Raw genomic sequence first — 21,007 nt, 5'->3', positions numbered from 1 at the left:
CCCACGAAGTGTGTACCCAGATCGCCAGGTGGACTCGCCGCCAAGGTCCAGGCAGGGGTGGGGAGGGAGAGGTTGAGCGCGGTCCGCGCACTGCATTGTCCCGGTCCTTCAGCAGAGGGGCGGGCGGCGGGCTTCCCGGCCAGCATAATAGCCGCTTTGATGCCCGCGGCCCGGGAGTGGAGGGGAGGGGACGAAGAGAGGGGAGGGGACGAAGAGAGGGGAGGGGACCAGGGGAGTGGAGGGGAGGGGATAAGGAGAGGGAAGGGGAGGGGACGCGGGGCCCGGGCCGAGGGAGGGGTGTGTCCGGCCGCCGCGCGGTTCCTCCGCCCCTCGCTCCCGCCGCCACAAGCCGCCGAAGCTCGGACCAGGCGCCAGTCTCTCCTCCTCGTCCCCCGCGGTGGCCGCCAAGCCCCGAGCCGGCGGGAGCGCGGCGCTCATCATGTCGGTCGCGCTCAGCAACAGGTTCCAAGGTAGGCGTCGTGTCCCCCAGCGTCCCCACCTGTGCGCGCGGGGCAGACCGCGGGGCGCGCGGCGCGCGGGAACTCGGCGCGGGAGGGGACGCGTGGCCCGGGAGCCCCGCTACCCGGCCGCTTCTTTGTCTCTTCTAGGAGGAAAGGCGTTTGGCTTGCTCAAAGCCCGGCAGGAGAGGAGGCTGGCGGAGATCAACCGGGTAAGCCGCGGCCCAGGGCAGCGCGCGGGTCGCCCCAGCTGTGCGCCTCGGGGCCCTGGCGGTTCCCACTGCCCAGCGGTGCCGCCTTCAGCCAGGCAGTGTCCGCCGCAAAATTTACCCTCTTCCTCCCCTTCCCCGGGGCTTCCCTCGGTTGCCTCTCTGGCCCCAGCCCTTTCGCCTCCGACTCCAGGTAGGTCCGCTCCACCTCCCTGCTCGGGGCCTGGCGTCTCGGGTTGCAAGCTGTTACCCTCGCTAGGGCGGTGGGGCCCTTCCAGGAGCTGCTGCCAGCCTGGATGTGGGCTCCCTGCAAGCCCGCCAGGGACCCGCGCAGGGTTTTGGCGCCAGAAGGGACTCCCAGACCAAGGCTGTCCACCACACAACATAGGCTCTTGGTTCAGTGAAATGTTGGCGGTTCCCTGTGGCCTCCTTCTTACCACTCTGCCCTAACACACAGCTTCTTTCCAACTTGTAGGAAAAGTTACTGCAGGGACTACTTGCTTATTTTGATGGTTTTGGTGAATTTCTGTAAAGAAATCCTTCCAGCTGCTGCCAGGCACACAACAGGAGTCTACATAAGTTTGGTTAATGATCGTGTGGATCCTAGGAGATGAGGAAAGGTTGTCAGGGACTGCTTGGGTTGGTCAAGGTCAGAGGCACCACAGCAGCGCACTCCAGGGTCCTGCAAGACCTGGCCTCGGACACGTACCAGCTTGGCGGTCTTCAAGGGCCTGTCACCTGGGGGCAGGGTCACTGTGAGGACTCAGTGAGGGCAGGTGTGCAGCCTGCATGAGCCAGCACTGGCACTGGGCACCCGGGAGGGTACTAGAGGTATTTGCTGAGGAAGGCGTCTCCCAGGCTGCTTCCTAACTGAGGGCAGAGTTGTGCCCACTGAAACAAGCCTGGCATTCCTCATGCTGGCTCTTTTGGGCACGGGTGTGTCTAGCACCTGAGCCCAGCTTAGGGTCCTAGGTGGAAGCTGGTGGAGTCAGCAGAGCCCCGGTGGAGGCTGTGGAGAGGTGGGCTCAGGGGCTGGAGCTGGGTGAAGGATTTCTTCTTGCCAGCATCTTGATCTTGATTTCCTCCTAGCTTTTCTTGGATGGCCTTGAAGTAGGCGGCCTGTCTCTTGTCTTCCACTGAGCTATGGGGTTCTCTGGAGGGCTCTGGGCACCTCAGGGTTCGTTCCATGTGGATCTTAGCTGAAAGATGGTCTGGACATCAGGCTGAGGCTCAGGGGTCCTGGCCTGCCGGGCTCCTTCCCAGCTTGTTCTGCACCAGGCTGACCTGGGTCTTGGCTACTCTAACCCTCTGGACAGGAGCCTGGGACCCTGACCTCATACAGCCCCCTGGGCCACTTGGCTGGGCGGGGTTCTGAGCTGGCTGGATCCACCCACAGGCAGCAGGACCCTGAGCCAGAGGCAGCTGCAGGGGTGGGGGTGGGGATGGGGGTTCGGTGACTGCATTTGGATGGCCAAGGAGCTGAGTGCATGGGACTTTCTGTGCCCACTCCATACTGTGGATGCAGGTAAGGGTGCCTGGGATGGGGTTGTTTCAGGAAAGGGACCGGTTTGGCTCAGAAAGAGGAAGGGTTGTGCTATCAGGGACTGATTTGGACAGCACTGGGACTGGAGAAAGTGAGCAAGAAAGGGCTGTGTTCTAACCATCTCAGGGCCTTAATGCCCAGAGAGGGCAGGCAGCTAACTCCAGGACACACAGGAGCCAGCAGTAGGGCTCACAGTCTAGTGCCTGTCCCTGCCTAGATGCTGTCCCAAGATCCATTATGTGAGTCCAGGCTGCAACTCAGGGTGTGGGCTCCTAGTAGAAGGAAGCTTCAGGATCCAACTGGAACCTTGAGCTGTTTCCAGACCACAGCAGGTCAAGGTGGCCACACTAGTTTAGAGTCATGAGGAAGTTACCAAGCACTGGTCCCGTGACCTTGGGCAAGCCACCTCACCGCTCTGGGTCTCCTTTGCCAAGAAGATAATGGTGGTTGTGATTTTTCAGGGAGATAATCTGTGTAGAGTGCGGGTGGGAGGTCAGACAGCTGTCTGGATTGTTGTCATCTGTTTGGGGCCTCAGGGTTTAGGGAGTGGAAACCTGGGATATTCCTGAGATACTGAACCGCCCATCCTGACTGCTTCTCCCGGCTGCAGTGGGAGCAGTGGGCCCTGCCCCGTCCAGTGCCTCTGCATTAATCAGTGGAGATGCCCGGTATCACCTGTAAGTGACAAGTGACGCCAGTGGCTCAGGAGGCTGAGGCTGGAGGATCGCAAGTTCAAAGCCAGCCTCAGCAATTTAGTGAGGCTCTAAGCAACTCAGTGAGGCCTGTCTCTAAATAAAATATAAAAAAGGGCTGTGGCTCAGTGGCTAAGTGCCCAGGGTTTAATCCCTGGTACCAAAAGTAAAATAAAATAAAATCAGTGGAGATGACCAGATACTGAGAGTCGTTCTGCTTGAGGGTCTGAGTCTGATTCACCCAACACTGTGGCCTCAGTGAAAGATCCTGGAGTAGAATATTCTAGAGAGAACCAAATCGGCAGCCTGGACAGCCTTCCTCTGGGTGCAGTTTCACTGTGCTAGAGAGGATTCTGGGGGTGGGTGGAGCAGAGCCCAGTGGCCCTGTGGAAGCTGGAAACCGTGCAGGTCAGGGTGTCATGGCTCACTGCTTGGGGGTTGCATGACCTGCTGCTGTCCCCAACAGCTTGGGCACCAGTTGGCTGCTGCTTGGGGCAGAACCCCCCTGGGCTGGCAGCTCTGAAGGGCCTCTCTGGGCCAACACACTTGTTTCCTTTGGGGCCTTTCTCCTTCCCTGGTGTGGGCAGCTTCTAGAAGACCCAGTCTTAGCAATTTTTATTCTAAGAGATTTTAAAAGTCAAAGTGGAAGAAGATCTGTGTGCGCCTAGAGGTCCCGGTGGGGATAGGGAGACGGGGGCCATACGAGTTTTGCTTTATTTGGTTTCACTTTAGTTTCTGCCAGTGTCTCCGGGGCAACTGGAAGGTGCCAGTGCTGTACCAGGCATGCTGTGGGCACAATCTCAGCAAACGTCACTTTTGCCCTACGATGGCTGCTGTTCTTCCCATTTTACAGGAAACAAGGCTGAGAGGGGTTGAGTAGATGGCCTGGGTTGAAACAGCCACAGCTTGAACCCAGACCTTTGGCCCAGGCTCCACTCTGGACTGGCCCCTCTGTGGGCGTCCCCCCCCCCTCCTGTGTGCGCATGTGCATGTGCACATTAGTACCGCTGGAGGGGCAGGCTCAGAGGGCACCTCCTACTCCTGCCACATAGCTGGCATTCCCTGTCTCCTGGTGGAATGTAGGTGACCCCAGGCCAGCAAGGCCCGGCCTTAGATGGCAAAGGCAGCAACTTTCTCCAGCAGTGGGTCTGGGTGGGCCTGTGCCTGGGGGAAGCAGGAGGAGCCGAGAGGACAGTAGGGCTGCTCTCGAGTTGGCCGGCGGGCAGCCAGGATCCTTTACTACTACAGTGTGAGCTGTGTCCCTGGCCTGCCTTGTCATGTGTCATCTCATGAACCCCCTTCAGCAGAGCGCTCCATCCACTGTCAGAGTGGATCTCGAAACATCCCGCGGGGTGAGGATCACCATGACTCGCGGTTCAGAGACTCAGCCCAATGAAGTCAGCTGCCCAAGGTCACCAGCCAGGAAGTGGCAGGGGCAGGTCTGTGTGACTCCAGATGCCCTGGCCCCTGTCCACCAGGTGGCTGCAGTCTGATGGTGACACAGGCTTCTTGTTTATGTGGATAAGGATCTCTGGCTACTATCCTGAAGTCCCAGCCCTCCAGGGTCAGATGGAGGGCACTCAGCATCCCTTGTCACATTTAGAGGTCCAGTGGTGCCATCTTCACTGGAAGGGAGCTGGCAGGGCGGGCTGGGAATCTCTGCCCAGGGTGTACGTGCCCTTGGCCCCTCTGGGACATATATGACCTCTGAAACCTGACCCAGGTAGATACACAGGTGCGTCTCTTTTCCTGTACCACCCTCTCCCTGCCTAGGTGAATGTGCCCAGTTGGCATTGCTGGGTACCCTTCTCTCTTGCTCTCCCTTAATATATTATAAGGGAGATGGTGATAAGTAGCCACGTGAGCCTCTGGGGATTTAGTGTCCCCGGCAGGTCCGGTCAGTTGTGACCTCGCTGTGGCCATGTCACAGTCAGCTGGAGATGGAATTTCTGCAGGGTTTGCTTCATTTATGTGGTTGCTAGGGTGTTTTTCTTGAGCTCCCCATCTATTGGCGAGGACACAGTGTCCGGATGAGGCCCCAAGCCCTGTGGAATATGAGCCTGCTGTCCTTGTGGGTGCACATTACAGGCTCCTGCTATTTGCCAGGTGACCGGGCGGGCATTTGTGGCCTGGCCCTGGCCCTTTAAGAGCCTGTGGACTGCGTTGGAGGCCTCCTGGCCTTGGAATGGGGCTGCCTCTCCTTGTGGTTCCTGCCCAGGGCGTCAGCTGCCAGCCCCTTGGATGGCCTCCAAGATGGTGGTATCTGCCCACCCTAAAATTCTGCTGCGGCTAATACATAAAGACAGGCCTGGAGGGCCGGGAGCAAGGGTCTGCGAGAAGGTGCTAGAGGTACCAGCCCCAGAAGGGGGTTAAGTCAGGGAGCTGTGGGCAGGTGGCAGGGTTCCAAGGCGAGCAGGGGCCACCAGCCTCCAGTGGTTTTGGAATTGGCCCATCCTGGGCTTGAGCACCTGGACAGGGCTCTGGGGTAGGTGGGGTGACCCATGGGCATCAGAGACTGTGGATGACTGAGCAGGCAGCAGGGAGCCCATAAGACTGAGGGACTGTTCTCTGGGGCTGCAATGGAAGCCAGCACTCTGTCCCCTGTGGATGGCTGGCACTGGCAGGTCAGTCAGGAGCCTGAGGATGAAGTGAAGCCTGCCCTCCATGACAGAATGTCAGAAGGACTTCCGGGCATGTCCAGGCAGAGAGAGCAGTGGGTGGGTGCTTTCTCTGTGTGACTGGTCTCTTGGGACGGCTTGAATTTGGATGATCCCAATGCACGGTAGACATGGCCGGCTCTTCCTAAGTGTTGGGACCGGGCTCTTCCAATGCAGAGAGCTCACTTAATCCTTGCAGCAGCTCATGAGGAGTCCTTCATTGTGTCTGCACTGCAGGTGAAGACACTGAGGCCCAGAGTGGTAAAGCAAGTTGCCCAGGGTCACAGAACTACTAAATGCTGGAGCCGGGATTGGCACCCGGGCAACCTGATTCAACCCCCCCATCCCTCTGCCCACACATCCTGTGCCCAGAGTTTATCTACATGGGGCTTCCCGGCATTGTGACTTTAGGCAAGACCGCCTCCTTTCTGGAGCTTGCTGTCCCCATCTGTTGAACAAGGAATGCAACAGGGTGCTCTGAGGAGGCCCTCTGGGGTCAGTGCTGGGCAGATGTTTTCACTCTCTGCTGCCTTCCTGTTTGCACCTGTGGGGCACGCTGGCCCTTGAGCACTGACAGGTGGGCTTATTGCTTCCTGTGCGGCCCCCTCATGCTCCCACCTGCTTGCATTTCCGTAGTTTGGATGCGGGGAGGAGTTGGGAGGAGACTGGCATAGCACTGCTAAAGGCTGTGCCCTCCGGAATAACCGACTGCAGCTGTCCTGAGTAAAGCTGCCCGCAGGATTGGCTTTGCCTAGAAACCTGTGGCCAGGCTCCCTTCTCCTTATTTGAAGCGGGGACAGTGGAATGAGACAGACCCTGTGTCCTCTTGAACAAGTTGAGCTACCTCGCTGAACCTCTGCTGTTCCATCTGTCAGATGGGTGCGTAGACAGGGGGAGCGAGAACTCACAACCAGCCTAATCCAGGGAACAGCGGTCTGATGACTAACGGTGGGCTGTGGGGAGGGCAACCTCCTTGTCCAGACAGAAATGTTAGAAATCAGTAATAATAAGGCCCTAACAGTTATTTAGCATGTCTTAAGTGCCAAGTGTTGAATCTAGCACTTTACACATACTTAACCTGCATGCTGTAGTTCTTGGGAAAGGCCTGGATGATAGATATGAGCTTTTTTTTTTTTTTTTTTTTTTTTTTTTTTAGTTTTAAGTGGACACAATATCTTTATTTTACATTTATGTGCTGCTGAGGATCAAACCCAGTGCCTCATGCATGCTAGACGAGCGCTCTACCACTGAGCACAACCCCAGCCTTAGATATGAGCTTTTTTAAATTCCTTAGACAGGGAAACTAAGACATAGATAAATGAAGTGATTTCCACAAAACTACCAAGTGGATTCCGACTCGGGCTTTCTGGCTCTAAGCCTGCCTTTTTTATGATTTTTTGCTTTTCTTCCAAATATCTGGGGTGACTTCAGTCTCTCCTCTGCCCATAGGCCCAGGTCAGAGCGGCCAAGGTGGGTCCTGAACAGAGAGGGCGCCTGCTCCCTGGGCAGGGCTGTGCCCAAGGCCAAGCAGGGATGTGGAGGGAGGGTAGCTGCAGGGAGAAGCTGGGCTGAGTGTGAGCAGGAACTCCAAGTCTGGAGCGGGTGGGAGCTGTGTCCTGCCCCCAGCCTGCCTCCCCCACCCCCTGCCAGGGCACAGCTGCCCTATACTCGGGTCGGAAGGCTGCCCACCCACTCATGAACTGGTCAGCTGCCTCCCCCGCCCTGGCCACTTTGTGGTCCTAGCATTTGTCATTGTTGGCTGTGAGGAAAGACATGAGACTGTTCCCTGAGTCCCTTCCCACCTCTGTCACACATGCACACACTTTTGCAAAACAGTCTGGTGGTTTCAGGGGGGAGAGGGGAGGAAGTAACTGTGGGCCAATGGCATCTTTGCCATCCTTCAGCAGATGCTATCGAGTGCCTGCTCTATGCTGGGCATTGCTGAGTGCTGGGCACCCGGCAATCCCAGTACAAGAAGCATGTCCTCCTGGGACCTGAGGCTGAAGACCTGCCTCCTGCCAGTGTCCACTTTCTGGAAGGCTTCCGATCCTTGGCTGTGCACAGGCTGGAGCCCAGGCAGCACCCCCTGTGGAGTTTATTCCAGCCTGGTCCCTTGCTGTGCAGCACAGGTTATTTATCTTCTCTGAGTCCCAATTCGTTTGCTCATCCTGGAAATGTTTATTGAGCATCTATATGTGGATCCTGCGTCCTAGCAGGGGACACAGTGGTCAGTAGCCATACCAAGCAATGCCAGTGGAAACCGTGCCAGGGGAAGCTCATCCCACGTCGAGCACAGCGAGGTGGATTAGAAGAAGCAGGGACAGTCTGCAGTGGACAGCATAAATGGGGGGTGGGGGCGATGGCCTCATAGAGGTGATATCAGCCAAAGTCTTGAAAGAGGTGATGGAGAGAATCATGCGTAGATGTGGGGGGCAAAGGTCCTGAGTTGAGAGTGAGCTTGGCACACAGGAGGCACAGAAAAGAGGCCAGGGTGGTTAGGTCCCTTACTAGTGGTGGAGGGCAGGAAGGGGGTTCTCAAATTAAACAGTGTGTCAGATGGTGCCCTGTGCTGAGGAGCAAGCTCTCTCTTGGTGTAAAGGTGATCATCCATGTCCACGTCCCCAGCGGCTCTGCCTGCTGAGAGCCTGGCCCCTGGGGGGCCAGTGAACAGAAGCCATTCTTAGCTGCTTCTGCAGTTTGTGCTTGCTCTGGCCTTGCTCTGTGCTGCTGCCTTGTTGTTCTGGTCTGTCCGTGTGCAGGATTTGTCTCTAAGACAGGAACTGTGTCTCTCTCCTGAGCCCACAGCCTGCAGGGGGGCCAGGTAGACCCAGATCCTGGGGTGGTTGGTACCTATGGGCTGGGGCTGGGGCTGGAGCAGGATTGTCAGCCAGAGCATGGGAGCCGAGAGGCCTGCAGCGGCTCCCGGATGCTGGGCCTGCCTGTGTTCTTGGGCCTCCTCCCAACAAAGTTCCAGTTCTTGATAAAGTGAAGGGAAGGCAGGGTAGTGTAGTGAGCTGGGCCTCCCACAACCCCCGGAGGGAGCCATGTGCTGGGTGGGTTTCTCCCCTCGAAGGGCCCTGAGCTGAGGTGGAGGAGCCGCAGAGAGGCCATATTCTGCCTCACACTCACAATCAAACCTGCTCTTACTGAATGTTGGTGTCCTTCTCCCAGGAGTGGTCCCTAGGGAGGCGCAGGTGCCCAGGGAGGTGAATGCAGCCGTGCCGTTTCCCTCTAGTGATCAGAACCCGGACTGCCTTGTAGTGATGCAGGTTCTCGCCACTTCTCGCTGATTTGAGCCTCTCCCAGCATCTGAGGGGCAGCAGGCTAGAGATTAAAACCCCTGTTTAACAGATGACAAAGCAGGTGAGAGGGGAATGGACTCCAGAGCTGTGGCAGTCATTTTCTGGCCAGGGAAGATACTAATGTGATACGCTGATTGATAGGAGAATCACATAGACCCAGCAGAAGTCTCTGATTACCCCCAGCTGGTGGCTAAGGCAAGAGAGGTGCAGGGGCAGTTGATTGCTGGGATCCCATATCTATGGAATCAGGGATGGACCCAGGCGCATGGCTGGGGCACTGGGCTTCTTGGATCCTGGAGTCAGGGACTGGGCAGGGGTCCGTGGCACAGGCCCCCTGCCAAAGCTGTGCAGTTTCATAGAGCAGACCCTCCAGGCACCTCCCCAAGCTGCTGAGCAAACTTCCACCCCAGGGTAGAATGTGGGGATTCGCCTCTGGGGGTTGATAGGAAACCAGGGCCAACAGGGTGAGCCCTGCCTGGTCATGCCTGGCCGCCCAGCAGGAGGGAAGGCAGCCAGGCTCTGGGGCCATGTGCCAGCAACTTCTGTCCCCAAACCCTTGCTCAGCTCTGTTCTTGCCTCGGTAGGAGTTCCTCTGTGACCAGAAGTACAGTGATGAAGAGAACCTGCCAGAAAAGCTCTCGGCCTTCAAAGGTGAGCTAGGGCTGGCTGCCCTGTCATTCTGGGGAGAGCTGGGCTGGCCCTTCGGCCCCTGGCACACGGGACTCCTTAACCTCACAGGACTGGCCTATGACCGGTTCATCCAGAATGTTCCTCTTCCTGGCAGGCTTTGAGGCAGGGGTCCCCTGAGGATTGAAGCAGGCCCATCTCCCTGCCACCATGGGCCCCTTGCCTGCAGGCCCTGCCCCTCTTTCCGGGCCGCCCAGCAGGACTCAGGTTGGCTCCTGCCCGCCCTGTCCAGCCCCGCTCGCTCCCGGGGCCCAGCACACAATCCGCTCTTTGTGAGCCGTCCTTGCCTCTCCCCCTCAGCAGTGGAGCGTCTCAGGAGCCCCTGTGGAGAATGGACATTTGTGTCACCACAGTGGGGCAGGGGGGCAGAGTTTCTGCCCATTGAATCCCAGCAGCACGGGATGAAAAGAAAACAGGCCCTGGGAGCCCGCGTGGGGAGAGGGGCAGCATAAAGGTCCCTCTGTTCGGGGCCCTGGTGCTTGGTTCCCAGCCCGCGGTTGGAAAGGAGAGGAGCTGGCATACGAGGAGCCAGGCAGACCCACCTTTCTCGCCCCAGGGAAGCGCTTGGGGCACTGGAGCCCTGGACTCTACAGAGGACACTTGGTAAAAATCCCAGAGGACGCAGCCCCCTCCCAAGCATCTGCATTGTGAGCATCCCCCCTGCTCCAAGCAGAGGACCTGCCAAGTGTGCCTCGAATCGAATCTCTTAGCTCAGTTGTTCTGCAGCAGGACTTGGATGGCTAATGATATGCATAATAGCCGCCAGGTGCCTGTTCCCTAGCAGCCTGCATGGTGAGCTCCCCAAATCACTCCATCCCCTAGGAGGGAGTTGGTGCAGTCGTTAATTTAAAAAACAAAGACACTCAGGCTCAGGAGGAGATGGAGTGGTGTCCTGGGCAGGCAGTCCCAGGCTCACTATGGCAGAGTCAGCTTTTTTTTTTTTTAATGTTTTAATTTTAATTTTTTTAGTTGTAGTTGGACACACTATCTTTATTTGATTTATTTTTATGTGGTGGATCGAAACTAGGGCCTCGCACGTGCTAGGCAAGCGCTCTACCGCTGAGCCACCACCCCAGCCCCTGCTATGATGCCTTTTACAGTAAGGCCTGGTGGCGCACACCTGGAATTCCAGTGACTCTGGAGGCTGAGGCAGGAGCATTGCAAATTCTGGGCCAGCCTCAGCCACTCAGCAAGGCCTTCAGCAACTTAGCAAGACCCTGGCTCAAATGAAAAATAAAAAGGGGTTCAATCACCAGAATGGTGGGGAAGAGCAGGGGAAGAGAAACAGGAAAAAGATCCCCTGTGCCCCAGGCAGCCGATTCCCTCCTCTCTGGACATCAGCAGGTCTGCTGGGAGGAGAGACAGGGTCCCAGGGTCTAACGTCCTGTCTACTTGTCTTCCTTGAGATGTAGGATTGGGTCTGTTGGGCAGGACTGGGACCACAGGAAGTCATGTTGGAAAGGTCTTTGAATCATTCACTTATTTGCTGTCCATGTGGGCGCTCACTATGGCACAGGCCCACTGCAGGCCTGGGAACACTGCCGTGCCATGGGATGGTGGGGCAGGGTGGGGAGCAGGCCACGCTAGGCACTTTGGAGAAAAATGTACCCTGAGGAGGGACAGGAGTGTTCAGTGGTGATGGAGGGACCTATTCAGAAACAGGGGTGGGGGACCCCAAAGACATGAGGAATGGGCCTGGGACTACCTGGGAGAACAGGTGGGAGTGGGTGGGAGCCAGGAAGCCATGGGCTGGGGTGGAGGGGTGGGTGCTGGCAGGCCACCCAGAAGGTAGCAGCTTTTCCTGCTGAAGCAGGGTGACCATGCAAGGCCACGTGGTTTACGGACATGCTGTCCTGTCAGCAGACGCCAAGCTCATCACCTTGCCTCGTCCACCCTGCTGTTGGAGTTCCAGGACTCCTTGACCCAGGAATTTTAATTCAGAGTCTGTAGGTGAGGTCTGTAGGGAGTGTCTGCGGACCACCATGGACCATAGGTGCCACTATGAGCTATTGCACGCCCAAGGGCGTTTCTGTTGGTTTCGGAACCCCGGGATCTCTGGGTCACTGGGACACTCTGAAACACCCTTCCTGCCTTTGCCCTAACCCTTGGACTTGAGTCTCCAGGACAGAGAATCTGTTCCAATCACTTGGCAGCAGATTCAGATGCAGATGGCCCATGGGGACCCAGGAGGAAGCAGCTGCCTTCTTAGTACCAGGGTCAGAGTGGCCCCCTGCTGTCTTCCCTCCCAGGTGCTGGTGGGGGTGATGCAGGCAGAGCTATGTTCAGAAGAGACCATGGCTGAGGCCACAGGATTCCATGGCTGAGGAGGGCAATGAGGGCTTTCCAGGACCCAGTCAGCCCCCTCCAGGGGCCCTGGACCCCACAGGGAGAGATGCTGCTTCCAGGCTCATGCCAGGTGTTGCTTCTCGTTTTCAGAAAAATACATGGAGTTCGACCTCAACAACGAAGGCGAGATTGGTGAGTGGCCTGGAGGCCGGGGGCAGGGGCGCAGGGTGGGTGGAGGCCTGGGATCCAAAGCTCCGGCCTCACCGGCCACAGTCCAACAGGGTCAGGCTGGTTCAATCACCCCCATTTCACAGGAGCAGAAACCAAGACTTAGAGGTGAAAGGACTTGGTTGGGGCCCCCAGTGGTTGAGGGGTGGGCCCAGAGCCCAGCCTTTGGTTCTGAATAGGTTCTTCTGCCTCATAGCTACATGATATTCCATCACAGGAATGGACTCATTTATTTTGCCAATACCCCAGTATTGACGATTCAGATGATTTCCAATTTCGACCATGGTGATCCTGTGAAGAGCATCTTTGTACATGAATCTTGGTCCATTTGCTGGTTATTTCTTCAGAGTAAATCTCACACATGAGCCTTCTGAAGTATCTGCCACGCTTCCCTCCGGAAAGGTCTTGCCAGTTTCCACTCTGATGGGCATCTGGGGCAGCCCCGTTGCTGTGTGCTGTAGGAACTGCCTGGCTCTGAAGGGCCCCGGACAGTCTGGCACCTTCCTGCCTGCCCTGCCTTACCACAGAGCTCCCGGCCCTTAATTCAGCCCCTGCCCAGCTCTACTCCCGCCCTCTTTCACTTATCCATTGTCCACTGCAGAACAATCCTGCGGAAGTTGCCTCAGATCTTGGTGGTGGCCCCTTGGGGTGTAGTAACTTTTTGTTGCCTCCCTTGTTTTTCTTGAATTTTGTTCTTTTGTTGCTTTTCCTGCTCTGAGGGATATTTTTGGCTCTCTCCCCCTTCCAGCTGAGGTGGACTTGAGGACAGCGTGGTGGGAGGGGCAGGTGGCAATTAGTCACCTGACAAAGCTGTGCCCAGGAGGCTGACTTTGAATGCCTGGGCCCAGGCCCACTCCCTGACCTCCCCACTCCCACCAGGCAGTAACTCTCTGGGTAGCAGGAGGGCGGGCACCGGGGCTCACTCTAACCACAGGGGACGGCAGAGATCACTATAATAGTGTGAAGTTCAATGGCTCCATTACTGAGTGCCTGGTCTGAGCCAGAGCTTTCCAGGCATCATGCCTCTGAATGACCCCAGCAACCCATTCTGCCGCTGATGAAGCAGGGTTCAAGCTAAATGGTCTGCCCCGGTCCCACAGCCAAGGATGGCAGAGCTCTGTCCCTCCTGGAGTCCGACTCCAAAAGCCCAGGTTTGTAGCACTGGGCCCGTGGTGGGCCTGTCCCCCATCGAGGAGGAATACTCGCGGCTGCTGATGCAGGGAGCAGATCTCCCGCCAAGCATCTGGGGTGCAGGAGGGGAGCCTTCCTGGCTTCTGAGCTCAGCCTCAGCCGCCTGTCTGCACTGAGTGGACCTGCTTTTCCTCCGGCAGACCTGATGTCTTTAAAGAGGATGATGGAGAAGCTTGGGGTCCCCAAGACCCACCTGGAGATGAAGAAGATGATCTCGGAGGTGACAGGCGGAGTCAGTGACACCATCTCCTACCGAGACTTTGTGAATATGATGCTGGGGAAACGGTCCGCTGTCCTCAAGCTGTGAGTACCTCCCTGTGGGCCTCTGAAGGCACAGCCATTCCCTGGCCAGTGCTGGGCACTTGATTTTTCTGAGCCTCATATCCCTGCCTGTCAAACGGCTGACACTGGCGATGAGTCTGTCAGCACTTCCTGGGCTCAGATTCCTCATTTATAAATCAACTCTACTGCCGCCAGGAGGGTTGTTGTGAGCATAAAACAGAATTGAAATCAGTTCTAAAAAGAGGCAGAGTTTGAATCCTGGTGCTCTTACTTGTGACCCGAATGACCCTGATTGAGTTACCTTAGTCAGTGAGCCCCAGCTTCTCCATCTGTGAAATGGGATGATGTGCATCTTCCTCAACATACTGTCCTTCGGGCTAGTGGGACGACACAGGGTTTCAGCCTAGCGCCTGCTCATGGCCAGCCGCTAACAGGGTGGCTGAACTCATGCCCTGAAGGTTCTTCCCCACTGAAGAGTATTAGGGAAATTCCCTGGAGTCTTCTTGTCATTTGTCACAGCTGAAAAGGAACCCTACTTGGCTTTTATGACGTAAGATTCATTTTTTTCTAAAGTACTAAAGTCCACTATACCTGTCTCATTTTATGAAGGAGTTCACCAAAGACCGAGGAGGCTCAATAGTCAGTTCACGACCCCCTGGTTCAGTCCCTGAGGACCAGAGAGGCTGAGGGCCTAGCTCAAGTCGCTCAGCTGAGAAGCAGCAGGCTGGTATTCAAATCCAGGCTGTTCCCCTCAGAAGTTCCATTTGGAACCCCTTCCCCATGCTTGGTTAGGCTTTTGAAGACCCCAGTTTGCTCAGACAGCAAGGACAGGGGAGGGCGCTTGGCCTAGAAGTCTGAAGGCTGGAGCCTCACCCTGCCTCCACGTGGGCCGCCTGTGTGGCAGGGGAGTCACGTTACCGCTGTGAGCCCAGCAGCTGCCAGTATGGGCTTTCATAAGGATCCCCCAGAGGACAGATTTGGGGGGCACTCTGCAGACATGAAGGCTGGGGAGACCTTTCTGGATGAGGAAAGGGATCCTAATTCTCTTGTTTTGTTTTTTTCATTCTTTCCTCCGTCTCCAAACCAGAGTCATGATGTTTGAAGGAAAAGCCAATGAGAGCAGCCCCAAGCCAGTGGGGCCCCCTCCAGAGAGAGACATCGCCAGCCTGCCCTGAGGACCCCCTGCCTCCCGCCTTGCTCTTCTCCCCTCCTGTCGCGCTGCCCTTCCCGATCCCTGTGAGCTGTCTTGTGCGTTTGCTTGTTCGTTGTGGTGTGTTTGTTTCATCATCTCTTTGTAAAGCACAGATTATCTGCCTTAAAGGGGTTCTGGGTCGGGAGTCCTTAGCCTTGGGCCCCATCCCTCCCTTTTCCCACCTGCCCATGTCCTGCAGAAGGGCTGACAACAAACCAAAAACAGGGCAGGCAGCCGGAAGCCTGTGTCCCCCACTCTTGGAGATGAAGCCGTCCATCCTTCCAGAATGTGTCTGAGCTGAGTTCAGGCTCCAGACCTGGCCCTGGTGAGGGAGACCCTGGGTAGGAACAAGGCTGCAGGACCTCCTTTGGCCTTTCTTGGACAGCTCCATGCCTCCAGAGCTCCTGGTGGTCCAGCATGTGGCCCCAGCTGACCTCCGCCCTGGTCCATGTTTCTGCTCATCCTTAGGGACATGACGGAGGTGGGGAGGAAAGGAGCTTGGCAATTTGAGTCCCTTAAAAAGGGACCAGAAGGAGCCCTGTAGCCTTGCTTCCTGGCCACATCTTTACAGGCAGCTCAGAGAGATGGTGCAGCCCCACTGACCCTTGCTAGGGCAGTAGAAGGCTCCAGAGGCAGAGGTGAGGCCAGGGGTTTGGGGGAGGGTACTGAGGGCACCAGGAAGGGAGGATGAGGAGTCAGTGCCCCTGGAGAAAAGCACCACTGTGAGCCAGGAGCTGAGGCCCAAGAGGGGGCCTTTCTAATGGAAGCCTGCTTGACCCAACTGCTTCTGCACTCGCCTTCCTCATGCCATGTGTTCATGCATTCAGCAGATATTTATCGAGCACCTGCTACAAGCTTTAAGTCCTCCCACTTGGACCTGACACGTGCTGTGTCCACTGTCTAACTCATGCTTCCTTTCCAATTTGCTCAAAACCTTGAGCTTGGGATTGAGGCACCTGGGTCCTTTCTTACAGACTCATGGGATTTTAGGGCCCTGATCCACCCTGTAGGCCAGTCCTCTCTGTGGGGGCCCACAGGGGTTAAGTGCCTTGCCAAAAGTCAGGGGGTTAATCTGGGGTGGAAGAGCCTGGACCAGAGTCCAGGTGGTCAGGTACCCCTGTCCACACTTCACCTCTGCCTTGGGCTGCCTTATTCACTGTTGAAAACAGGGAAGGGGTGGGAAGGGGCAATCTCCTAGGTCAGTACTTGGGGAAGGCTTCACTGGCTCTGAAGGCCCTGGGCCAGGACTTGCACTCCCCAGGGCCTCTGAGCCGGCGTTGGGTCTTACCTATCCAGCAGGTCTGTCTCCGCAGTTCTGCCTGCCCTGCAGCTGCCTGGCCCAGTCTCAGAGACCTGCTTCTCAGAACTCATGCAGGAAGTCCTCAAACTTGGCCCCATGTGTTCTGGGTTCCTTTTCCCTGTGCACTCAGGACTTAGATGCACTCACTAAACATATTTATGAAACACTTGCTATAGGCTAGGAGTTCAGAACCCACAATAAATGCACAGACTCATGGAATGTAGAGTCCAGGGGGAACTCCAACCCAGACAATGACAGTGAGATGAATGTTAGGAAGAGGGTGACTGCCCAGCAGTCCTGAGGTGTCTAGCTTGGCCCAAGCATGGGCAAGAGTCTTGGAGAAACCTTTGCAAACCTAAGGATTGGAAGGTGGAAAGGATTGGGGGTTGTGGCTCCTTACAGGCCCATAATCAAGGGCCCAGGGTGCTACCCCTACAGCACCCTGAGGAAGTAGAGCAGGCAGGGTAGGAAGACTTGGCCAGGAGAGTTAGTCCTCTGGTCTCAACCAGTTTAGGAGCAAAATTTGGCTATGAGTGGCTGATCTTCAGCCTAAGGAGCTGCTTCAAATACACAGGACTAGTTGAAGTTTAAACCCCAGCAACATTCCTCCCTGTAAATATATGATCCTACCCCACCCCCACCCTGCCTTTTCCTCTCCTGAGGTATTAGATTAGCCACTGCCTGACCCCTCCCATTCCTCCTCTCTCTGGGGCAGTCTGGGACCTTTGGGGAAGAGCAAGCCTTCCTTGACTCCCCATCTATTTAGTGTGACTGTTCCTCTCTGAGAGGAAGACAGAACCAACTAGGTTTATTCCAGTGGGTTCCTGAGATTACAGAAGCCTCAAGGGAGGAGAGGAAAGGGTGCACCTCTAGAATCTGGAAATGCAGGGAAGAGGGGTTCTCTGCATGCACGTGGGGGGAAGTCCCATCAGTCACTTCCTGGAACTCAACCCTTTGGGAGAGAGGGTCTTAAGACTGCTCCCTGGGAAGGGGGTCTGTGTGTATTTCAGGTTGTGGCTGTTGGCACCAAGACTCTTCTCTGACTAAGGGCTCAGCTTCTTGGGACTTTTAACTGTCTTCTTTCTGAAAAAGACCAAATTTAACTAATGTAACCAGCAACACAGGGACTGCTAAGTATGGCTTTGTCCCTATGACTCAAAAGGAGTTTGTCAGACAAGTTCAGGTGAATGAAGCTGTGTGTATGTATGTGTGTGTATAAGTACGTGTGGGGGATATATCACCTGTACAGACTGGAAATAAAACAGACAAATTGACCAGTGGCTTTCTTGGTGTATCTTGGGGATGGATGAGGGTCAGCAAACACAGAACTAGCTTATACAGCAGCAGATTTTTAAGTTTTTTATTTTTTCCTTTTAGTTATACATAACATAGAATATATTTTTTAACTTATCATGCATACATGGAGCCTAACCAAACAGAGAGTGGCAGTGTTATGCTTGAATTTGGGACCCCCAAAAGACCACCAGAGACCCAAGATCGATGTAAGCAGCAAAGAGGTGTTTATTGCGAGCTAGCTCGGTCCTCTGCGCGCACATAGCAACTGGTGACGCTGAGAGGCCCTGAGCCCAGGGTTTGCAGCAGTTTTATACATTCTTTGCAGAAGGCAGGGACCCCCACATACATCATAGCATTTCTTAGCAAATCATCACACACCGCAGGAAAATCAAATAACAACTCTAAAACATGATTAGCACATTTGCTGGTGGGAACAAGTTGGGTAGGGGTGATTGGTTACTACAAGAAGGGGATTCATTTGAACTGATTGGTTTAAGCCAAGAGGGGTGTTCGTGCTGAACTACATGGTTTCCCAACACCATAAACTACTGGGAGGGTCATCTGGCATCCCAGGTATTTCCCTATCATGCTGATTGGTGGCTGCTAGGGGGTTGCTATGGGTCCTTACCTAGCCTGACTGAGTCAGGGACACCTAGTGCAGCAGATCTCTCCTGTTATTTGTAGATAAACAACTTAGCAGGGTGGGAATGTGCCTAGGAGTGCTCTGTGGGTCTTTCCAAGGACAAAGGTGTTACCGCTGTTGACCTTGCTTCCCCAATGTTGAAGAATAACACCAGAGAGCACGCCGAGGCAAGGTCAGGGTAGAAATTAGAAGTTTATTAAAGGACAGCAGAAAAGACTTCTCCCGGAGGAAGAAGGGGACCCAAGAGGTGGAATCCGTGGAAGTGCGGTTGTCTCCCCTTTTTATAGTTTTGGTGATGGAATGTAAGGGGGAAGGGTTGGGACACAGGTAATCTGGGCAGGAAGGACTTCATTATCACTTCTTGGGATGGGCTATCTCCAAATCTGTTGGGGCTGTTCCCAGGGTTCCAAGACTTCTCTTCCTCCTGGAGAAGTCTTTTCTGCTGTCCATTTCTTTGGGGTGGACTTTGGCCTAGGGCCTTTCCGGGGACTTCATTAACATTCCATGAGTTGTCCTGCGATTTCCTGGAATCATTGTCAGCATGGCCTCCATTTTAGATCTTACTCTATATTAGACCCGATTTACCTAACTACACTGACTGCCTAACTTTAAATCTGGCTTCAAAGGTCATGTCCCTTCCTTGGACAGGCTTTGATCTAAGGTAGAGGCTGGTTTTTCAGCAGAATGTCCCTGCTCCCCCAGGGACATTAACTTGCAAGTTAAGAACCTCTGCCCTAGAACATTTATAATTCTGCAACAGAAATCTCTTCTAGGTAGGACTGTTCTATCAGCCCATTCCATCTGAACTCTGGCTGAGGGCCACAGGAGAAAATTCTTAACTTCCCTGATTTCATCAATAAAATGTTAATAAACCCCTAGGTGTCTAGAAGGCCTTGAAGGTTAAACAACATGCCATCTAATGTGTTTTCTGCAAAACTCAGCACAAATTCTTTAGTGACCAGAAGTGGATATGGCTTTTACTCTGGAAATGATTACCTTGACAGGAATAAACAAAGCTGGTCTTCGGTGTCCTTTACCCTCCCCATTTTTGGCTTTTGTCATTAGACAGATAAGGTCACCTGTGGGGAGGCCCTAGTCTACTCACTTTGAACTTATCTGTTTCCTTCCTTCAAAGCCCAAGCCCTCAAAAGCTGTCCCCTGGAAATATCTATAAAGTTCCTAACTCTGCATCGGAAGCTAGACCGAGGCCGGAGAGCAGCCACCCGCACGTAAGGGTTACTATAAGGTTTCCAGGGAATAAGTTTGTACCGCAGAGGAACGAGCCGCCAATGAATGAAATGAGCCGGTGCAGGCTGCGCAGGCGGGGCAGGGAGAGGTCCAGGGCGCAGGCGCGCGGGGTCACGGCCACGCCCCTTGTCGGCTCCCGTTGGCCAATGAGGGCCCAGGCGGAGAGCGCGCGGCTTCCCTGGAATCCACCACTGACGTCACCAACGCGCGCCGGAAGTTCGCTTTCCGCCGCGCGCCTCTGGCGCTGAGGGAAGGAAGTTGGCTTCGGAGCGGCCTGGGCTCCGAGCGCAAGGCCGCGGACGGCGGCGGCGGCTGCTTCTACGAACAGGGCGGCGCGATGGGAGACGAGATGGATGTCATGATCCCCGAGCGGGAGATGAAGGTCAGAGACTGGTCGGGGCCTCCCTCCCCTCCTGGGTCCCGGCGTTGCCGTGGAGCCCCGCCTCCGGCGCCCTCTTGAACAGTGGACCGCGATTCCAGGTCCCGCCGGCCAGCCCGCCGCAGCTTCCCGTCCCTCTTGGCCTGGGTCGCCCCTTGTGCCGTCCTAGCCGCTTTCGGGTGGTGGACGCAGGAGCGTGGTGGTGACTGCTGTTGGTCGTGTGCCAGGCACTGTGGTGCCCTTTCCAGCACCTGCAGAGGAGTCGCTAACAGAGCAGCAGACCGAGGCCGGAGAGCAGTTTGCCGGGTCACATGCGATCAGGGGACTGAGAGCCGTGCTCCTCCAAGACCCGCCTTCTCACTCTCACTTCTGGAAGGCGGGCCAGGCTTACCTAAGGTAGAACAGGGAAGACCGTCCGCCCTGCAGACCTCAGTTAATCGGACGGGAACACTTTTTTTTTTTTTTTTTTCCTGAGAGAGTGAGAGAGGAGAACATTACCTTTGAAAACAAATGAATTCATGGAAGACTGGGAGAATCAGGCAGGAACAGAGGTTAGGGAAGATTTCCAGGTCATTCATGAATAAAAGCTCCAGGGTACTAAAGAGCATGACTGTTGAAGGAAATGAAAACTGAAAGTAGGTAGGGGTGAGGGTGAGGTTGGCAGTAGCTATGGCAAAGGAGAAGACTCAGTTTTTTGTTTTGTTTTTTTTTTGTACCAGGGCCTGAACCCAGGGATACTGCCCCCCTGAGCTATACTCACAGCCTTTTTATTTTGAGGCAGGGTCTCACTAAGTTGCTGAGGTCCTCCTGCCCCAGTCTCCTGAGCCACTGAAGTTACAGATGTGCACCACTGCACCTGGTGAAGACCAAGTTTTAAAAGGGAAATAGAGTGTTGTGAGATGATGCTGCAGAAGTGAATGGGTATAGCCATGCCTGCCCTTGTAACCTAAGGAGTTTACACTTGTGTTTTAGATGTCCTTACAGCTGGAGCTGCAGTGGTGCACTGTTTGCACACAGTACTTTTAAGATGTCCTTGTAGATTGAGTTTTCTCTTTCTGTTCATTAGTGTGGCTGAGGGTTTATCAATTTTATTTATTCAAGTACTTTGGATTAGACAAGCGAGTACGAAAGAAAGGGAAGGGAAATGGGAATAGGAAAGATAGTAGAATGAAGCAGACATTATTGTCCTATATACACATAAGATTTCATGACCAGTGTAACTTGACATCATGTACAACCAGAAGAATGAGAAGTTATACTCCATATACTATCATGTATAACTAATTAGGACAAATGATGTAACATTTAGTTTTTGCTTAAAGGTCTCTAGTGGACCTTTTGTCTAGTGAAATTTTAAGCATTTGACACAAGTAAGCCGGTTTTTAGCATTTGGTCATCTCTCTATGGTTATTAT

At 54.9% G+C, this 21,007-nt stretch overlaps 2 protein-coding genes across 4 annotated transcripts in view; both read left to right on the top strand.

Moving 5' to 3' along the window:
- Positions 1-316: 316 nt before the first annotated feature.
- On the top strand, positions 317-17,301 carry Aif1l (allograft inflammatory factor 1 like). Its single transcript, XM_076843074.2, has 6 exons — positions 317-470; positions 609-670; positions 9,446-9,512; positions 11,985-12,026; positions 13,394-13,556; positions 14,623-17,301. Exons 1-6 carry the CDS (start codon positions 440-442, stop codon positions 14,708-14,710), a joined length of 453 nt encoding a protein of 150 aa, XP_076699189.1. The 5' UTR covers positions 317-439; the 3' UTR covers positions 14,711-17,301.
- A 2,168-nt stretch (positions 17,302-19,469) lies between these two features.
- The window catches only part of Nup214 (nucleoporin 214), an 86,425-nt gene continuing 84,887 nt past the window's right edge, over positions 19,470-21,007 (top strand). For 2 of the 3 annotated variants that reach the window (XM_076845236.2, XM_076845235.2), the window contains exon 1: positions 19,470-19,596. In XM_076845236.2, coding sequence (XP_076701351.2) covers positions 19,552-19,596 — 45 coding nt within the window. In that variant the 5' untranslated portion in view covers positions 19,470-19,551. Of the gene's footprint in view, positions 19,597-19,968; positions 19,990-21,007 lie in introns of those variants that run through there. The other variant, XM_076845237.2, reaches the window with a different exon arrangement.

The sequence above is a fragment of the Callospermophilus lateralis genome, chromosome 2 (assembly GCF_048772815.1).
Source record: "Callospermophilus lateralis isolate mCalLat2 chromosome 2, mCalLat2.hap1, whole genome shotgun sequence".
In the NCBI taxonomy this organism is placed as follows: Eukaryota; Metazoa; Chordata; class Mammalia; order Rodentia; family Sciuridae; genus Callospermophilus; species Callospermophilus lateralis.
The sequence above is the reverse complement of the archived record's forward strand: the minus strand, read 5'-3'. Positions and strand labels throughout refer to the sequence as shown.